The sequence below is a fragment of the Astyanax mexicanus genome, chromosome 9 (genome assembly GCF_023375975.1).
Source record: "Astyanax mexicanus isolate ESR-SI-001 chromosome 9, AstMex3_surface, whole genome shotgun sequence".
Classification (NCBI taxonomy): Eukaryota; Metazoa; Chordata; class Actinopteri; order Characiformes; family Acestrorhamphidae; genus Astyanax; species Astyanax mexicanus.
Genome location: NC_064416.1, coordinates 5,221,933 through 5,241,065, shown reverse-complemented (window position 1 = coordinate 5,241,065; position 19,133 = coordinate 5,221,933). Strand labels below are relative to the sequence as shown.

The 19,133-nt window shown below is 37.1% G+C and overlaps 1 protein-coding gene across 3 annotated transcripts in view; it reads left to right on the top strand.

Annotated features, from left to right (window-relative positions):
• pak1 (p21 protein (Cdc42/Rac)-activated kinase 1) overlaps positions 1 to 19,133 on the top strand; it is an 88,261-nt gene that overhangs the window by 62,641 nt on the left and 6,487 nt on the right. For all 3 annotated transcript variants that reach the window (XM_049483725.1, XM_049483726.1, XM_049483727.1), the window contains 8 exons: positions 263 to 410; positions 2,886 to 2,923; positions 3,984 to 4,097; positions 10,297 to 10,483; positions 13,805 to 13,868; positions 15,147 to 15,195; positions 16,130 to 16,242; positions 17,197 to 17,314. In XM_049483725.1, the coding sequence (XP_049339682.1) occupies positions 263 to 410; positions 2,886 to 2,923; positions 3,984 to 4,097; positions 10,297 to 10,483; positions 13,805 to 13,868; positions 15,147 to 15,195; positions 16,130 to 16,242; positions 17,197 to 17,314 (831 nt within the window). The remainder of the gene's footprint in view (positions 1 to 262; positions 411 to 2,885; positions 2,924 to 3,983; positions 4,098 to 10,296; positions 10,484 to 13,804; positions 13,869 to 15,146; positions 15,196 to 16,129; positions 16,243 to 17,196; positions 17,315 to 19,133) is intronic.

Genomic DNA, 19,133 nt, shown 5'->3' with positions numbered 1-19,133 from the left:
ACTTCACATGTATCGGAGGAGGCATGTGCTAGTCTTCACCCACCTGGTGTTGTGACCAAAAGTTTCCATATCAGTCTAATTCTTTGTTTATAATGTATTGCTTCTTGTAACAATAAATTATATATTGCTTCTGAATGAATAGCATTGCAATCAGACACTTTTTTTGCATCTATAACTTTTATATTTTTATATTTTATTAATTTATATATATATATATATATATATTAAGCTTTTGTGTGTGTGTGTATATGTGTGTGTGCAGGGTATGCCAGAGCAGTGGGCTCGCTTGCTCCAGACCTCAAATATCACTAAACTGGAGCAGAAGAAGAATCCACAGGCAGTTCTGGATGTGCTGAAGTTTTACGACTCTAAAGAGACGGCCAACAGCCAGAAATACATGAGCTTCACAGGTGAGAATTTTACCGTCTGTATGGATTTTATTATTATTATTATCCACAGCGTGACGATACACATATTTTAAGGTTAAGATTCAGTCCTTATTTTAGTAAAGATAATAGGATGCATCTAAAAATCAAATGTTTATAGACACTGTTTTATAGAAAAAATAATGGAAGTGTTATGGTTGAATCATAATGTCCTGATGGGAGGTTTATTAGAATAAAGGACTTACTGAGGAGGTCTGATTACCTGCACTCAGATGAACAGTTGGCATGAACAGGCGTGGCTGACTTTATTACTGATTATTAAATTACTGTAATTCATCTTCAAGTGTCATTATTTCAACAGGAGAGTAGAGTTGATATATATATATATATATATATCCTTCTTTAACTTAGCCTGTATTAAAATTACAGCATTAATGAACACAGAACACCTTCAAAACACCAAACTGCATGTCTGACCTGTTTAAACACTACAAAAATATATGATTATATTCTGTTTAGTTTGAGATTTGAGTTTAATATATCCAAAAATATGTGAACACCTGCTCTTCCAGTGTTTTCTAATCTGATTTCTGTTGTTTTTGCTTTTTTTTTTTGTAATACTTACATTTTTCAGATTATCAAACAAACTTAAACATCAGACAAATATAACCCGAGTTAATATAAAAAGCGCTTTTTATATGATGATTTCATTTATTAAGAGAGAAAACTATCCAAACCAATCTAGCCCCATAAATTTACTGTGATTAATCACACTTTTTGTAAAGCTAAAATCAATTTCACTACTAACCACAACCAGGCCCGATTACCGCCAGACCTGTAGAATCAAGAAATCATTTAAATAAAATCTGTCTGACAACATGAAGCAGATAAAATATCTCAAAAAGTAGCACATTATTATTATTATACCCCCATCTGAAGAAACTCAACAACAGATGAGAAAACAAAGTCACTGATCATCTATCAGTCTGGAAAAGGTTATAAAGTCATTTCTAAAGCTTTGAGACTCCAGAGAACCACAGTAATTCACTATTATTATTCACTAATGGAGAAAAAACATGGAACACTGGTGAACCTTCCCAGGAGTGACCGGCCGACCGAACAAAATTACTCCAAAAGGGCATGAAGAACTCATCCAGGAGATCCCAAAAGAACCCAGAACAACATTTAAAGAACTGCAGGATCTCACTCGCCTCAGTTAAGATCAGTGTTAATGATTCAATAATAAAAAAGACTCCTTTTAGGTGACCAGATAATTTGTTCCAGTTTTGCACAGCTAAATGCTGGGGCATACCTGTCAAGTTTTAGATTAAAAAATAAGGGATATTTTCCTCCGTCCGCTTAAAGCCGTCCCACCAGCCCAAAAAAGATTCAGTATCCCTTACATTTTAAGACAGGTATACAAAAAATCTAAAATAACCACATGTGAACCACTTACAGACTACAATTAGATTATCAGAATCTGATAGGCCTACCTTTGTTGACACTGAAATGTTGTGGACATTCCTTTTCTAGATATTTAAAAAAGTTAAGATTTCATGTCTTTTTTGGGATAAATGCACTCTTTTATATTATATATTCTTTTATTTATTTAATGGATTTAAAATTTAACAAAGGGTGCACAAATTCTGCAAAATGACTGTTGGTGACCTAAAAATAGTATCATGAGCAAAAAGGACATGGACCAGATATATTCCATCAGTAAAAATCTGTCCTAAGGGGTCTACACAATTAATATTTTTTAATTAATACTTATTTCTTTTGATCACTCCACTCCTGATCAATTCAGTTAATTTCAGTCCTCTCCACATTTCTAGTTAAGCTGAGTCACAATCTGTATTTTTTTTTACTTTTAAAAGGTTTAATCTGTGTGTTTTTTTTTTTCGGAGACGAGTATTTTTAAGCAGCTATCAGTAAAATCTCATCACAGTTTACATGATTAGCCTACCGTTACCTTTCTTTTAGAAAAATCGCTGTATATCCAGATCTGTTTTAACATCAGCTGCTCCGACTAGCTGCCTGAAATCACAGCGGGGGGCGGGGGGCGGGGGTCTTCCCCACACTGACCCTCCTTCGAGCTCCGCAAAACCAGCAAGCTGATTGGCTGTTTCTCCTGAAAGGCGGGACTTTCTCCTTGAACCGGCACCACGATTGGTTAAGAGACACAGAGCGGTCAGTGCCCTGTATCCTCAATAATATATATTTTTTTATTTTAATAGAATACGGGAAATTTACGGGAAAATACTAATACGGGAGCACGGCGGGAAAGAGGACTAAAATACGGTAGTTTCCCGGCCAAAACGGGAGACTTGACAGGTATGTGCTGGGGTCTTTATACCCCTGTAGTGCACACCTGACAGTGGACATGGTAACCTAAGGCTCATGTGTGATGTTGAGGAGCGTCATTTTCTAATATTAGTGCTTTTTTACCACTTTGTAATTGTGTTTTTGCTTGTGTGTGTGTGTGTGTTTTCTTTCCAGATAAAACTCTGGACAGTTACAGCTCCTCCAATGCTGTGGTAAGTGATGCTGCTGCTGACTGTGCTGTTTAGGGAGTAAGGGAGGAGGGTGGAAATGGAGATAGATGGAGAAAACAAGAGAGAGGAAGAGAGAGAGAGATATATAGAGAGAAGGAAACACACACATAGAGAAAGCTCTAATAAGTCCCTATAATTTTGTAATTGTATCCAATGGATGGATGATCACAAGCCATCAAACCAAGCTGAACTGCTTGAATTTGTGCACCAGGAGTAAAGGCATAAAGTTATCCAAAAGCAGTGTGTAAGACTGGTGGAGGAGGAGAACATGATGCCAAGATGCATGAAAACTGTGATTAAAAACACCAAATATTGATTTCTAAACTTTATGAATATGAACTTGTTTTTTTTTTCATTATTTGAGGTCTGAAAGCTCTGCATCTTTTTTGTTATTTCAGCCATTTCTCATTTTCTGTAAATAAATGCTCTAAATGACAATATTTTATTTGGAATTTGGGAGAAATGTTGTCTGTAATTTATAGAATAAAACAACAATGTTCATTTTACTCAAACATAAACCTATAAATAACAAAATCAGAGAAACTGATTCAGAAACTGAAGTGATCTCAAAATTTTTTCCAGAGCTGTATATATATATATATTTTCTGTCTCTCTCTCTCACTCACTCTCTCTCACTCTCTGTCTCTCTCTCTCACTCTCTCTCTCACATTCTCTCTCTCTCTCTCTCTCTCTCTCTCTCTCTCTCTCTCTGCACTGTGAATCAGCATCTTTCAGGCTGAGCTCTGAGCTGTGTGAGGGTTCAGGTGTACAGTAGTGACAGTAGTGGTAGTGGTGAAGGGTCAGGAGATGTGAGGTTTTGTTGCTTTAGCGTAGTTTGGAGGAGATAGTGATGATGTTTGTCTCAGCTGTAGTGATGTCAGGATCTGTGCTGTAGGTTCAGTGGTTAGTGTAAGAGCAGGGATGAGCTCACACCTGGAGCTTGTTAGCCTCCATGCTAGCCTCAGGTGTGTTGTGTGCTAGCGTGGTGACGGCTGTAGCACAGCCTCACTTCCTGTCCGTCTTCTTCCCCCGCCCCCTACAGAACTCCAAAACCGTGTCGGAGACCCCCGCCGTCGCCACCGTATCTGAGGATGAGGATGAGGATGAAGCTGCTCCTCCCCCTGTGATCGCCCCCCGACCAGAACACACCAAATCTGTGAGTACTTCTTATATATATATCTCTCTCACACATATTAACGTCGTCCAATGAAAAACAAGTATCTCCAAAACATCAACTGTACAGGAGAGAAAAACAAATGTCTTAAATTTCAATGGAAGTCAATGCAAAATAAGTTTATTTCAGGTCATTTTAGAGAATTTCTATTTTTCGATTAATCAAGAAATTTTAAAACAGTGTAAGGGAATATTTGTGTGTTCAAATTATGCAGTAAATGGAGACTTGTTTTTTATAAAATAAAAACATTCATATTAGATATTGACTAATTAATGGTGAATCCTAAAAAATCTGAGTGTATAGTAAAAAATTTATATTAAACAGTGAGTAATTCATAGAGAATACTAAACAATTCATAGTGGATATTAAACAAATAATTAGGAATACTGACTCCTTAATATTAGATACTGAATAATCCATAGTGGATACTAAATAAATCATAGTAGATACTGAATAGTTCATAGTGGATACTGTACAATTCATAGTGTATACTAAACAAATCAGTGGATATTAAATTATGCATAGTGTATACTGAGCAACTAAACAGTTCATAGTGGATACTAAACAAATGATGGTGGATACTTAACAATTCATAGTGGAGACTTAATGATTCATAAAGGATACTACACAAATCATAGTGGATACTAAACAGTTCATAGTGTATATTAAATAATTCATAATGGATACTAAACAATTCATAGTGGAGACTTAATGATTCATAAAGGATATTAAACAGTTCATAGTGGATACTAAATGACTTATAGTAGATACTAAACAAATCATAGTGGATACTGAACAATTTATAGTGAATTTTAAACAATTCACAGTTGATTCTAACCAAATCATAGTGGCTACTAAACGATTTATAGTGGATACTATACAAATCATAGTGAATACTAAACAAATGATTGTTGATACCAAATAAATCATAGTGGACACTGAACAATTCATTGTGCATACTTAACAAATCATAGTGGTTACTACACAAATCAAAGTAGATACTGACTAATTCATGGGGAATCCTAAACAATTTATAGTGTATAATGAACAATTTATATTAAATACTAAACAAATCATAGTGGATATTGAACAAATCATAAGGAATACTGATTCATTAATATTAGATACTGAACAATTCATAGTGGATACTAAACAGTTCTTTTTATGTCTACCTCTCTCTCTCTCTCTCTCTCTCTCTCTCTCTCTCTCTCTCTCTCTCTCCTCCTCTCGTCTGTTGCTCAGGTATCTGTGGGTTGGGTTTATAATGAACTCTTTGAATTAGAGACATGCCCTGAGCTACAACTGTAGCGCGCACACACACACACACAGTGCAGCTTTTACACACACAGTAGTTCAGTAATATAAATATGCTAATGCAGGTGTGTGTGTGTGTGTGTGTGTTGGAGTGTTATGGGGAGCAGTGGGAGACTCCGTGTTGTTGCTTTGATCTGGCTGAGGGTTGGGGGCGTGTCCTCCAGACAGTGTCTGATTAAAGGGCGCGTCGGATCCGTGCTCCTCACAGGTGTGGTCTGATCTATCACACGGCTGACAGCTCTGATACCAGAGAGAACACAGCCCAGCCTCATTAAACCTCAACTCACACACACACACACACATCCCATAATATGTTTTTAAATAGAAACTTGGTTGCATATTACACAAAATATTCCAAATAAGAATAAATGGGGTGTAAAGATGTATCCACCCTTTTAACGTCATAGTGATACAAATACACTGGTAACACCCAGTCAACCGTATGGGCTCCAACAGCAACCACTTGACAACACTCTAGGAACCCCCAAGACACTGTAGCAACTAGGGCTGCATGATATATTGTTGAAGCATCTTCATCGTGATGTGCGCATGTGCAATACTCACATCGCAGGACGTGTGATGTTACTTAAGGCAATGAATCAAACACCTCATGTTGCAGTGTTTTGATTCTTACCAAGAAGTAGATACACAGCACTGTCTCTGTGTCTGTGTGAGTGACAGGCTGCTGCTGCCTGAGAAACGTGAGGGGGAGGGGGAGGGGGGTTAGGAGTAAACATGAGGTAACGCACGCATGGCCTCCATCCACATGGTTGGGCACGTGCTTGTTAACGTGAGCACATGTTGAAAGCTGTGCTTCTCAGTCCAGCACAGTTTTACAGTGCAGATATTTCCAGTTGCAGCTGAATTCACGCTTTTAATCCCAGAAAAACAGTCATTTAAATTTAAAGCCATTTAAATGCCTGATTAAAGGGCCGATTACTGTTGTTTTGCTGTTTTCCTCGAGTTTTGAGGTATCATAGCAACTAATTTGCAACACCCTGATCAACCCCCTGGAATTCCACATGAACCCCCTGGAGTATCATTGCAACCTCTTAGCAACATCATAATCAGACACCAGAAATGCAGCATTAACCACCTGGAGTATTATTGCAACCACTTTATAGCAAACCATGATGTTGCTATGTGGTTGCTGTGGAATTCCAGATGGTTGATGTGGTGTTGCTAACTGGTTGCTAGGTTGGTGCTAAAGCGGTGCATGGTCTTTTGTTTCTAGGTTGCTGCTTGATAGGTAATCGATTAAGATGTTGTGAAGTGGTTGCTATGGAGTTGTTTAGTTCTTATCAGCATCTCTTTTTAAAGCCTAGAACAGAACTGGTTTCAGTTTTGAGTTTTGGGTTCTCTCAGTGGTTCTACAGGCCCATTTTCTGGATGCTGTTTGGAGGTGCTGTATAAACGAGCTGAGATGCAGTGCGGGGAAGTGTGTTGTTGATGTAATCTCGATATTTTATTGGTTTCTCTCAGCGTTTTATTTGATAAAACGGCACTGATGGTTCGGTCACACTCCACCCAGCTTCCCGCGCTCTCCTGCTGAGATTTATATCAGCCAGACGTATTTTTATCTGCTCATAAATGTTAAACAGTGTGTCGGCTGTAGGCGCGGCCTGCCCCCCGTTAGCACTGCTGTAACCAGATTAAAAGCGCTGGGTGAGGCGCTGGGTATAATGAGCAGCACGATGCTCCACTCTCCTGCTGACGGAGTCAGAGAGGGGAACGACACACTGCGGTTTAATTTACACACACACACACACACACACACACACACACACAAAGCATGCCTTTGTTCCCAGATTAGACAGAAACAGTGTTACTCCTTAATACAGAGAGAGTCCTCCTCCCTCCTCCTCTTCAGAATTAGTCTATTAGTGCATACTAGTGCATCTCAAAAAATTTAAATATCATTGAAAAGTTACTTTATTTCAGTAATTCATTTCAAAACGTGAATCTCATATATTATATAGATGTATTAAACACAGAGTGATCTATTTTAAGTGTTTATTTCTTTTATTATTGATTAATATGACTTACAGCCAATGAAAACCCAAAAATCAGTGTCTCAGAAAACTACTTTTGTCTACTTTGGCTACTTTTCCTGCTGGAAAATGAAATCCGCATCTCCATAAAAGTTGTCAGTAGCAGAGGGAAGCAGGAAGTGCTGTAAGATTTTGTGGGAAAACAAAACTGCACTGACTTTAGACTTGATAATAAAACACAGTGGATCAACACCAGTAGATGACTCTAAACCACCACTGATCATCAATAAACTTCATTTTCCAGCAGGACTTGGCACACTGACAAAAGTACCAAATGGTCTTATATAATATTCCAATTTTCTGTGACACTGATTTTTGGGTTTTTAATTGGCTGTAAGCCATAATCATCAATAATAAAAGAAATAAACACTTAAAATAGATCACTCTGTGTTTAATACATCTATATAATATATGAGTTTCACATTTTGAACTGAATTACTGAAATAAAGTAGCTTTTCAATGATATTCAATGATAATTCTGTACTAAGATGCACTAGTATATATACTTTTTTTTCTTTATTGTTTTCTCTTAATCTTATCAGTGACTTTATTACTGCAGTTCTTCTCCTGTCAGATTAACTCTAATTCTAATTCTCTTCTGCTGAAACTGAGACTCAGTCCTTAATCATGTTAATCTGCGCTAAAGGCTAAAGCTGCTGTTTCCATGTGGGTCAGCCAGACGTGACTCTTCCTGTAGCAGTTTTTTTCTCCAATTTCTAAGAGTCTTTATTTGAAGGTGTAGGAAACAGTTCTCACCGCTCTCTGGCTTCATCTGTAATTTCTTGAAAGAAAATACTTCTACTTTTAACAGTTACAGAGTTCTCTGTGTTTTTGGGTCTTTTTTTAGTTGTTGAAAGGTAAAGAACTGCAGAAATAAAATCATTGATAAGGTGAGAAAATTCAATAGCTGCTTGTCTGGGTCATACAGCACTGCAGCTACTGGACTACTAACAATAGGAGTGTTCTAAAACCTATATAAAACTTATACTTAAAATATATTTTCAAGTTACACATATTGAATGAATATTTGACTATTTTACTTATTATTACATAGTATATAATAATAATAAGTTACACTATATACACATTACTGTTAGATATAGATCACAAACACACACACAACAGTATAAAGTGTGTGCCTACTTAAGAGCAGCTCTCTCTGGCTGTGGCGCCATGTTGGCTGGATATGTTAACAGCTGACTGCTCCTGACTCCCCTCATGGTTGTTTGTTCTCCTAAAGCAGGTTAAGAGGCTCTAATTTAGGGCTTTAATGGTGATAGAAGATAAACCAGTGCTTCTACAGCAATTCCAGCAGATCAAAGACAAACAAAAAAATGCTAAAAACAGCTAGAACTGTTACTTATTTATTTAATTTGATCAAATCCTAATTTAGTTACAGAATTACATATTTAAATACATTGTTGTACTTCTTTTTATTACAAAAAATTAAACGTAAAGCAGAGGCTGTGACCGAAATGGATCCTTATTTATGTTTTGGGACACTGTTTATCTCATTGTTACGACTCAGACTTTGAGGCAGGATGCAAATGCAAAGGAGGTTTTAATTGAAGTGGTAAGAAAACAAACAAAGCACTGCCACTATAATCAGGTGTTCGCTGGTTTGAATCCCCCTGGTGCAGCTCGCCATCAGCTGCCGGAGCCCCGAGAAAGCACAATTGGCCTTGCTCTCTCTCTGGGTGGGTACAGTAGATGGCGCGCTTTCCTCTCATCACTCCTAGGGTGATGTGGATCAGCACAAGGCTGCATCTGTGAGCTGATGAATTAGAACTGAGTCACTGCACTTTCCTCCGAGCGTTAGCTCTGTGATGCTACACGGTAATGCTGCATCAGCAGCAGTTCAAAAAGAGGCCGAGTCTGACTTCACATGTATCGAAGGAGGCTTGTGCTAGTCTTCACCCCCTTCTTGTAGGAAAAAAAGACTGAAAGGAAGACAAACAATACTAAGACTAGAAAACAAACAATATTAAGAATAGAAACAAACAATATTTAGAAAAAAGATTAAACAATATCAAGACTACAAAACATGACAATATCAAGAATAGAACAAAAACAATGTTAAGACAAAAGATTTAAACAATATCAAGACTAGAAAACAAACAATATTAAGAATAGAAAACAAAAAATATTAAAACTAGAAATAAAAAAATATCAAGACTGGAAAACAATATTAAGTCTAAAAGACCAAAAACAAAGGACTAGGAGACAAGAAAATAATAAAAGCAACTAAGAAAACTAGCAAAACAAGTCAAATAAAAAGAATAAAGATAAACAATATAAAAGCAGATATACAGAGGGTCAAGCAAAGCACAACACAGAACAAAGGAAAATGTGAGGTATAAAAAGAGCTAAAGAAACAAGGAACACCTGGGGCAGATAATGAGGAGGTAACAAACTAGGCACTGGTGCTAAAGTCACATGGAAGGGGAATAGAAAGGACCAGGAAAAGAGAAAACAAGAATGGGCTAACGTGTATTGCTCCTCCTCTGATTACAGTAAGTTTGGACTCTTTTACGGGTCAGAAAATCAGTCTTGCTGTTTTGACCAGTGTCGATTAACCGTGAATCGTAATCTGGCCAGGCCAGATTGTGGTGGTGGTGTGGTGTGAATGTAATGTGGTCCCTTTGATGAATCAGCCTTTTCCCAGAATGCCCTGCAGTTGTATTGAGGTCTTCAACCGTGACTGTCTGACCACGCTGAGATTGGTAATGTGCTGTATTTCATTAATGCTGCTTTCTAACGTCTCTCTCTCCCCCTCTCTCTCTCTCTCTCTCTCTCTCTCTCTCTCTCTCTCTCAGATATACACTCGCTCAGTGATCGAGCCGCTGCCTCCCGCCCCCACCAAGGATGTGGCCACCTCTCCCATCTCCCCCCCACCGGCCGAGGGCGGCAGCCCCACCCCCACCCCCTCCAGCACCGCCCCCCGCAGCGCAGACAAAACCCGCAAGAAGAAAATGTCTGACGAGGAGATTCTGGAGAAACTACGTAAGAGCCTGACCCCCATTACCCTGAAACTTATTCACATATTCAAGCGAAGTCGTGAAATATGAGTCACTTTTAGACCATTTTCCATCCTTACACCAAATATGTGGTTGATCAGCCAAGACACCTGGCATGACTAAACTTATAACATGATATAAAACATGATTTTAATACTTTACTAGTTAGCATGGTGCTAACTGCATGACAGTAATCCCTAATTAGCTTGATTCTGGTATCTACCTCTGTATGACTTAATGTTTTTTAGGAACTGTTACTATTCATTATGCACATCATAAATCGTGAGGTTGAAGGTTCTGCATTTGTAGATTAATACTAAAGCCATCTAAACTATGAAGAAAAACATATGGAATTATTTAGCAAACAAAACAGTGTTAAATTAACCAGAATGTGTTTTATATTTTAGATTCTTCAAAGTAGCACCTCTTGCATAGATAGAGACAGGTTTGAACATCTCTGCTGGATTTTCTCAGTCAGCTTTATGAGGTAGAGTCTCCTGGAATTCAGGCTTTCAGTTAACAGCTGTGCTGAACTCATCAAGAGTTAATTACTTACTCTTTGGGAGTATCAGTTGAGTAATGAGTATTTGAGTAATATTCTAGTCTAGAAATGAAGGTCTAGGTGCCGAGTGGTCTAAAGCGCTGCCATTACAAGCCATTACAATCGGGAGATCGCTGGTTTGAATCCCGGTCATGCAGCTTGCCATCATCTGCCGGAGCCCTGAGAGAGCACAATTGGCCTTGCTCTCTCTGACAGGTGGAAAGTAGATGGCGCTCTTTCCCCTCATCATTTCTAGGGTGATGTTGATTAGCAGAAGGCTGCGTCTGTGAGCTGATGTATCAGAACCGAGTCGATGCGCTCAGCAATACTACAGCATCAGCAGCAGTTTGATAACTTGTGTTGTGGCATCACTAGTGATGGATATACAGCTGAGCAACAGCTGAATTAGTAGGAAAAATAGCCTAGTTTTTACAAAAAATGTAAAAAATTTAAAGTAAAAGTATCTTCAAGTGTAGTCGCAAAGACCATCCAAAACGTTATGATGAAACTGGCTCTCATCAGGAGTGCTACAGGAAAGAAAGAGCAAGAGTTTCCTCTGCTCCACAGGATAACTTTATCAAGTTACAGCTCAGCTACTGTATTTCAAATGATATAAAACTATCCCCTAAACACTAAATGTCCATATAAAATGACTGTTTCTGGTTTTAGGTCACAGATACACAAAAATATGTTTAGAATATTTAAAATAAAATAAAAAGAAACATCTGTATACAGATTTAACAATGTGACACTGATTAAGTCTAAGCTGATCAACTGCATTCGTGGAAAATAATAAATATTTAGATTTCTTAGCAGCTGGTCACCTTTGTCTTGTGAAATATATCTGAATCATACTTTTTATTTTGCTGTTTTTTTTTAATCCAACACTTCCTGAATGAGTAATTTTTGAGTAATGTCTTCCCCGAGATCCACATGCTTTTCTAAGAGGCTCTATTTTAAACACTCATGCTCCAGACGTGCTCAGATCACCCTCTACTGGTAAGAAAGGGATGCTGCTTCAGAACAGATCAGTCATCCAGTCTGTCTTTCCTTCCCTCCTTCAGGCGGGACTGTAAACTGCCTTACCTGTCAGTGGTTGCCAGGTTTTTCCACTGAAATAACAGCAATCCCACTGTGTGTGTGTTTGATTCTGTGTGTGTTTTCTCCTCGTTTTTATCCTGAACTGTAAACTGTGTTCTGTCCACAGCCTCTGTCTGTTCTTCACTCTTTACTGAGATGTTTACTTCACAGACTTCACCTCTTTTTCCCTGAACAGATCCTTTATCTGTCTCTGTATCCTGATCAGAGCTGGGCTCTATGATATTATATATTATATCATTATTACAAAATAAATAAATTAATTTTTGGTATAGATACAGTACTGTGCAAAGGTTTGGAGATTTTTGGTACCACTTTAAAATAAGACAATTCTTATAGAGGGTTTATAAATTAGATTATTATTTATTGGTATTATTGTTTAGGGTGTAAATGCCCTAAACACTATTGATAAGCAGTTACAACACATCAATTCAAATGGCAATAGTGATCTGTCGCTTGCTTAGTCATTTTATTCAATCAAATCATTTAATTTATAGTAAATAGTTAAACACTGTTTTTTTATTCTATAAACTACAGACAACATTTCTCCCAAATTCAAAATAAAAATATTGTCATTTAGAGCATTTATTTACAGAAAATGAGAAATGACTGAAATAAAAAAAAGATGCAGAGCTTTCAGTCCTCAAATAATACAAAGAAAACAAGTTCATATTCATAAAGTTTTAAGAGTTCAGAAATCAGTATTTATATAAATCAATAACCCTGGTTTTTAATCACAGTTTTTTTTCATGCATCGTGGCATCATGTTCTCCTCCACCAGTCTTACACACTGCTTTTGGATAACTTTATGCTGCTTTACTCCTGGTGCAAAAATTCAAGCAATTCAGCTTTGTCTGATGGCTTGTGATCATCCATCTTCCTCTTGATTATATTCCAGAATTCATCGTTTTTAAGAACTAAAATCACTATTTTGCACATTTTCAGCTCACTGTTGCCACTTCTATTTATGTGTTTTATATTTATTATATTAACTGCTTAGTAACGTATTTACAACCTACTTAATAGCCATTAATAAACTCCTTTACAAAAAAATTATTCTCAGAAAGTGCAGTAACAAAGACCATCATAAATGTTTTGATGATGGAACTGGCACTCATCAGGATTGCCCCAAAAAAGGAAGAGCAAGAGTTCCCTCTGTTGTACAGGATAAGTTCCTCAGAGTTACCATCCTCAGAAACTGCGTATTTTAGTTTGTTTAACACTTTTAAGTAACTACATGATTCCTTATGAGTTCATTCATAGTCTGAATCACTTCAGTATTCATTTACTATATAAAAAAATAAAAATATTGAATTAGAGGGTGTATCCAAACTTTTGACTGGCACTGTATCTGTATCTATCTCTATTTTTCCAGCCTTTCTTTCTCTCCGTCTGTCTGAGATTTGAGATGTGTCTCTCTCTCCAGGGCATGGGCGTTTCTGTCTGTCTGTCTGTCTGTTTTTTGTCCTCGTTGTTGTGGTAGTGAGACAGATCTGTCCTCTTTATTCTCCAGCTGTACTGAGCTGATGAATCAGCTCTGGCAGTATTTGGCACATGACCTTAAGTGCCAGTTATCACCCCCTCACTGCTGTCCCACATGTATCTCATATTCCCTCATTTTATTATTATTATTCTCTGACTGTCTGTGTGTCTCCTGTGTTTTTATAGGGAGTATAGTGAGTGTGGGGGATCCTAAGAAGAAATACACGCGCTTTGAGAAGATCGGCCAGGGGTGAGTCTTATTTCAGATCAGGACTGTCATGAAGAATTGATTCAATCTCACATAATATTTATATTCTCGCATTATATTGCACTTAATAACAAAGATGTGAAAAGCATCTCCACTCATTACTCTGTAGGTAGAAGTATAGATACTAGAGTTTAATAAAATACTTCTGTAGACGTTAAAGAAGAATCAACTCAAGCTTTTTACTCTTTAAGTTAAAGTGTTAAAAAAGTACTGGTTTCAAAACTACTTAAAGTATAAAAATAAAAGTAATGAAAGTGGAAAAATAAAGATATTAAGCCCACAGAGTCCTATAGTGCACTACCCCTCCTCCCCAAAACACATTTTACTAAAAGCCATAATGACTATAATATTAAAATATTATATATTAAAATGATAATGTTGATAATATAATTTGGGATTTTGCACTAGGCTGTTCCCTTTAGTGTTTCAGCTGCATATATGCTGATTGTAAATGAATGTATTTTAGTAGAATGCAAATATATTAAAGAAGCTTAGTTGGACTGGAGTTTGTCTGGAGTTCTCTATGTTTATACTTAACAAAAAAAATAATAAAATAATATTAAAACTTGGTTTAATTTATAATAAATTAAAATCAAAAGAAGATATACGATTAATACAACAAAAAAAATGGTAAAATTTAGCTACAACTTTTACATAGTACAATAAAAAATACAAAATACAAAAAATATATAATAATAATAAAATAATAATAAAAATAATAATAATAAAATAAACTAATCAAAATAAGTTAAAAAGCAATAATACAAAACTATAAAAAATAACGAAAGAAATAAAAAGAAAATAAAGAACTAAGAGAAGAAATAAAAATAAGCTTAGAAATAAAACTTAAGAATAATTAATATAACAAAAAACAGTTACAATTAAGCTAAACCTTTAACATAGTACAATAAAAAATACGTAAACTATAATAATAATAAAAAATAATAATAAAAATAATAATAAAATAAACTAATCAAAATAAGTTAAAAAGCAAGAATACAAAACTATAAAAAAATGAATAAAACTTAAGAATAATTAATATAACAAAAAACAGAGTACAATAAAAAATACATAAAAACTTTAATAGTAATAAACAATAAGAATAAAAAATAATAAAAGAAAAGTTTAACTGTTTAACTGCATTTTTTAAAGTAACTACTCCACAACTAGAATGGATTATTTGGTTATATATAATGTAGAATATTTTCAGAACAGTTATATTTCAGATGTTTAAATATTTCTCTTTTTTTCTGATCTCAGGGCGTCTGGAACAGTTTACACAGCAATAGACATCGCCACAGGACAAGAGGTACAAAAACACATTCAAACATGCTCATCTGACTCCACCTATCTCCTACCTACAGAGAGAGAGACAGAGAGAGAGAGAGACACCGAGAGAGAGGTAGCGAGAGAGACTGAGAGAGAGACTGCGATAGGGACAGCAAGAGAGACAGCAAGAGAGAGAGAGAGAGAGAGACAGCGAGAGAGAGAAACAGCGAGAGAGAGAAACGGCGAGAGAGACAGCAAGAGAGAGAGAGAGAGACAGCGAGAGAGAGAGAGACAGCGAGAGAGAGAGAGAGAGACAGCGAGAGAGAGAGAAACAGCGAGAGAGAGAAACAGCGAGAGAGAGAAACAGCGAGAGAGAGAAACAGCGAGAGAGACAGCAAGAGAGAGAGAGAGAGAGACAGCAAGAGAGAGAGAAACAGCAAGAGAGAGAGAAACAGCGAGAGAGACAGCAAGAGAGAGAGAGAGACAGCAAGAGAGAGAGAAACAGCGAGAGAGACAGCGGGAGAAACAGCGAGAGAAACAGCGAGAGAGACAGCGAGAGAGAGAGAGAGACAGCAAGAGAGAGAGAGACAGCGAGAGAGAGACAGCGAGAGAGAGAGACAGCGAGAGAGAGAGAAACAGCGAGAGAGACAGCGAGAGAGACAGCGAGAGAGAGAGAAACAGCGAGAGAGACAGCAAGAGAGAGAGAGAGACAGCGAGAGAAACAGCGAGAGAGACAAAGAGAGAAACAGCGATAGGGACAAAGAGAGAGACAGCGAGAGAGAGACAGCGAGAAAAACAGCGATAGAGACAACGAGAGAGAGACTGCGATAGGGACAGCGAGAGACAGTGAGAGAGAGAGACAGTGAGAGAGAGACAGTGAGAGAGAGACAGCGAGAAGCCCTAACATGCTGTATAAATGTCTCTGGTCTGTCCATCCGGATAAAGGTTAAATTTCCTCGTCCTGTTTTTTTCAGGTGGCCATTAAACAGATGAACCTGCAGCAGCAGCCCAAGAAGGAGCTCATCATCAACGAGATTCTGGTCATGAGGGAAAACAAAAACCCCAACATCGTTAATTACCTGGACAGGTAAGACTTAAAAAAGGGTTTTGTATGTAAAAAAAAATGAGAGAGAACTTAAAAATGATGAATTTCTTTGATTTTACCAAATTGAAAACCTCTGGAATAATTAAGAGGAAGATGGATGATCACAAGTCATCAAACCAAACTGAACTGATTGAATTTTTGCACCAGGAGTAAAGCAGCATAAAGTTATCCAAAAGCAGTGTGTAAGACTGGTGGAGGAGAACATGATGCCAAGATGCATGAAAACTGTGATTAAAAATCAGGATTATTCCACCAAATATTGATTTCTGAACTCGTACAACTTTATGAATATGAACTTGTTTTCTTTGCATTATTTGAGGTCTGAAAGTTTTAAGTCATTTATCATTTTCTGCAAATAAATGCTCTAAATGACACTGTTTTTATTTGGAATTTGGGAGAAATGTCATCCGTAGTTTGTCAAACATATACCTATAAATATCAATAAATATAAAAATCAGAGAAACTGACTAAAAAACTGAAGTGGTTTCTTAATTTTTTTCTAGAGTTGTATATTTGAAGAATATCAAGATTTTTTTTTTATTATTATTTATTTATTTTTACAATATCTCCCAGCCCTAGTTGCAACTAGTGTGAAGAATTTCTGAAGAAAAAAATGGACATATTCATTATTAAGGATATTTAATGTATATATTTATTAATAAAAAAAAATAAAAAAAAAAATATATATATATATATATATATGTTGTTTCTGTGATTTCGCTCTGTGTTTATATGGGTCTACCCAGTCTGTGGGGTATTTTCTGTGTCCCTCCGTCTCTATAGTGACCCGCTCTGTCTCTGCAGAAATGCACTAATGTACCGTCCCTAACCGCTGTTGTCCGGTTGCCATGTCTCCGCTCTGTGCCCCTCAGTAATGCAGTAATGTGCAGTGCAGTGCAGTAGTGTGTGCTGATGATCTGCTGTCTGGTCTCGTAGTTACCTGGTGGGGGATGAGCTGTGGGTGGTGATGGAGTATCTGGCCGGCGGCTCGCTGACGGACGTGGTGACGGAGACGTGTATGGACGAGGCTCAGATCGCCGCCGTGTGTCGGGAGGTGAGAGTGCACTGTTTGTTGGATCAGTGTTTCTAAAGTTCAAAGTTCATTATTACTCTCAACCATTACATACAGGCCATATTACAAATGCAAGCAAAATAGTGTAGCAAATGATACTATGAGCCAAGGAGCATGAGTTTCAATCCCACATCATGTTGCTGTGGCATCAGCAGCCGGAGTCAGAGAGAGCGGAATGGGCCGAGATGTTTTTCCCTTTATGGGTCCCCTCTTCACTTCCAATGTGATGTGCTGGTCAGCACAGGCATCTGTTAGCTGCTGTATCAGAGCTGGAGATCTGGTGCTTTCCTCAGAGTGCACTGTGATGCTGCACTGTGAGGTGGCAGTTGCAAAAGAGGCGGGGCCTGACTTCACATGTATCGGAGGAGGCATGTGCTGGGGTCTCATTTATAAAACTCTGCTTAGCTTCTGGAGTGAACGTAGTGTCCTCTTTATAAATCACAACCTTCTTAAAAATGTGCGCAGGAAACCCAGACTCGTATTCTGCCTCCATACCGCCACACATTTACCCATAAAAGGTTCATGCAAATCACTCACTGAATATTTAAATATGGGATTCCCCATTCATCCTGACGGGGATTACACAGGAACGCTCAGAAGAATGTGTAGTTTTGTGGTTTTAGCCCACATGTGGCTGCAGCAGTTAATAATGATAACTCCACAAGCTGAATTGCTGCAGAGGTTAAATAGAGTCTTCAGATTAAAAAAAACTTTTCCAAGAATTGTGAACATCTGTAAGTGTCATTGTCACTTTGTCAGATTTTATGAGTAATTTGTAATTTTTACAATAGTTTTTAAAAAAGGTAATTTTACTTTTACTCAAGTACATTTTGACACAAGTAATTTACTTTACTACATTGGAAAACTCCCCGTTACTGAGTTAAAAAAATTGGGGGCAATGAAAAAGTGGACATTTTAGCAAGGGAAGCGAGACACCAGGAACTCACTTGAAACTGTTGCCCCAATTACGGATGCCTACTCTCTAGTTGAAGTTCACTGTAGAAGAAAATGGCAAGATGAATGGTCCAACAATCCACAAAATAAACTGTATGAAATATCCCCAATCATTAATATTAAATGCAATATGGACTTCCTTAATAGACAAAATCAGACAATCATGACTAGGTGCCGAATTGGACACTTTTAACCACCAGAAAGAACTTTTATAGGGTTACAAATGTGAAAGAACTGTTTGAAAAAATTCCACCTGCTAAAATACTTAATTTTCTGGAAGTCCTTCATGTGAAGACACTGATTTAAGTCTGTGATGCTCAAGTTATGAACACTGTTGATGCCATAAAATAGCCAATATGTTGCTGATATGGCACCTGATAAAACCTTAACAAACAAACTGAGTATAAAATAAAATGCTGGAGGGAAAAAAAACAATTGTCTGAATTTAAAAAAAAAAAAAATGGCATGGATGCTCGCACGTGGAATAACGAGGCAATAATGTCCTCACGCAATACAAAATGTGCCCCGCCGGACAGAGCTGTCAGCTTTCAAAACTTCCACATCAAACCTGCGAAAGCACGTGGTGTAAATACTTTTATCATTAAACAATCTGCTTAAATGTTAAAAACAACATGTAAATAGCAGTTAAAGCACAGCAATGGCAAGTTAAAGAAAAATAATGAACTGTAAAATGATAAACATACAGTTTATAGTCACATATATTACCATAACTTTTTAACAGTAAAGAAAAAAATGGATCATAGAAACCTATGATACTTGTTTTATGGTTTGGTCTGAACAAATACTGCCTGAAAGCTCCAAATTATTATGTGGAATAATAGTTAAT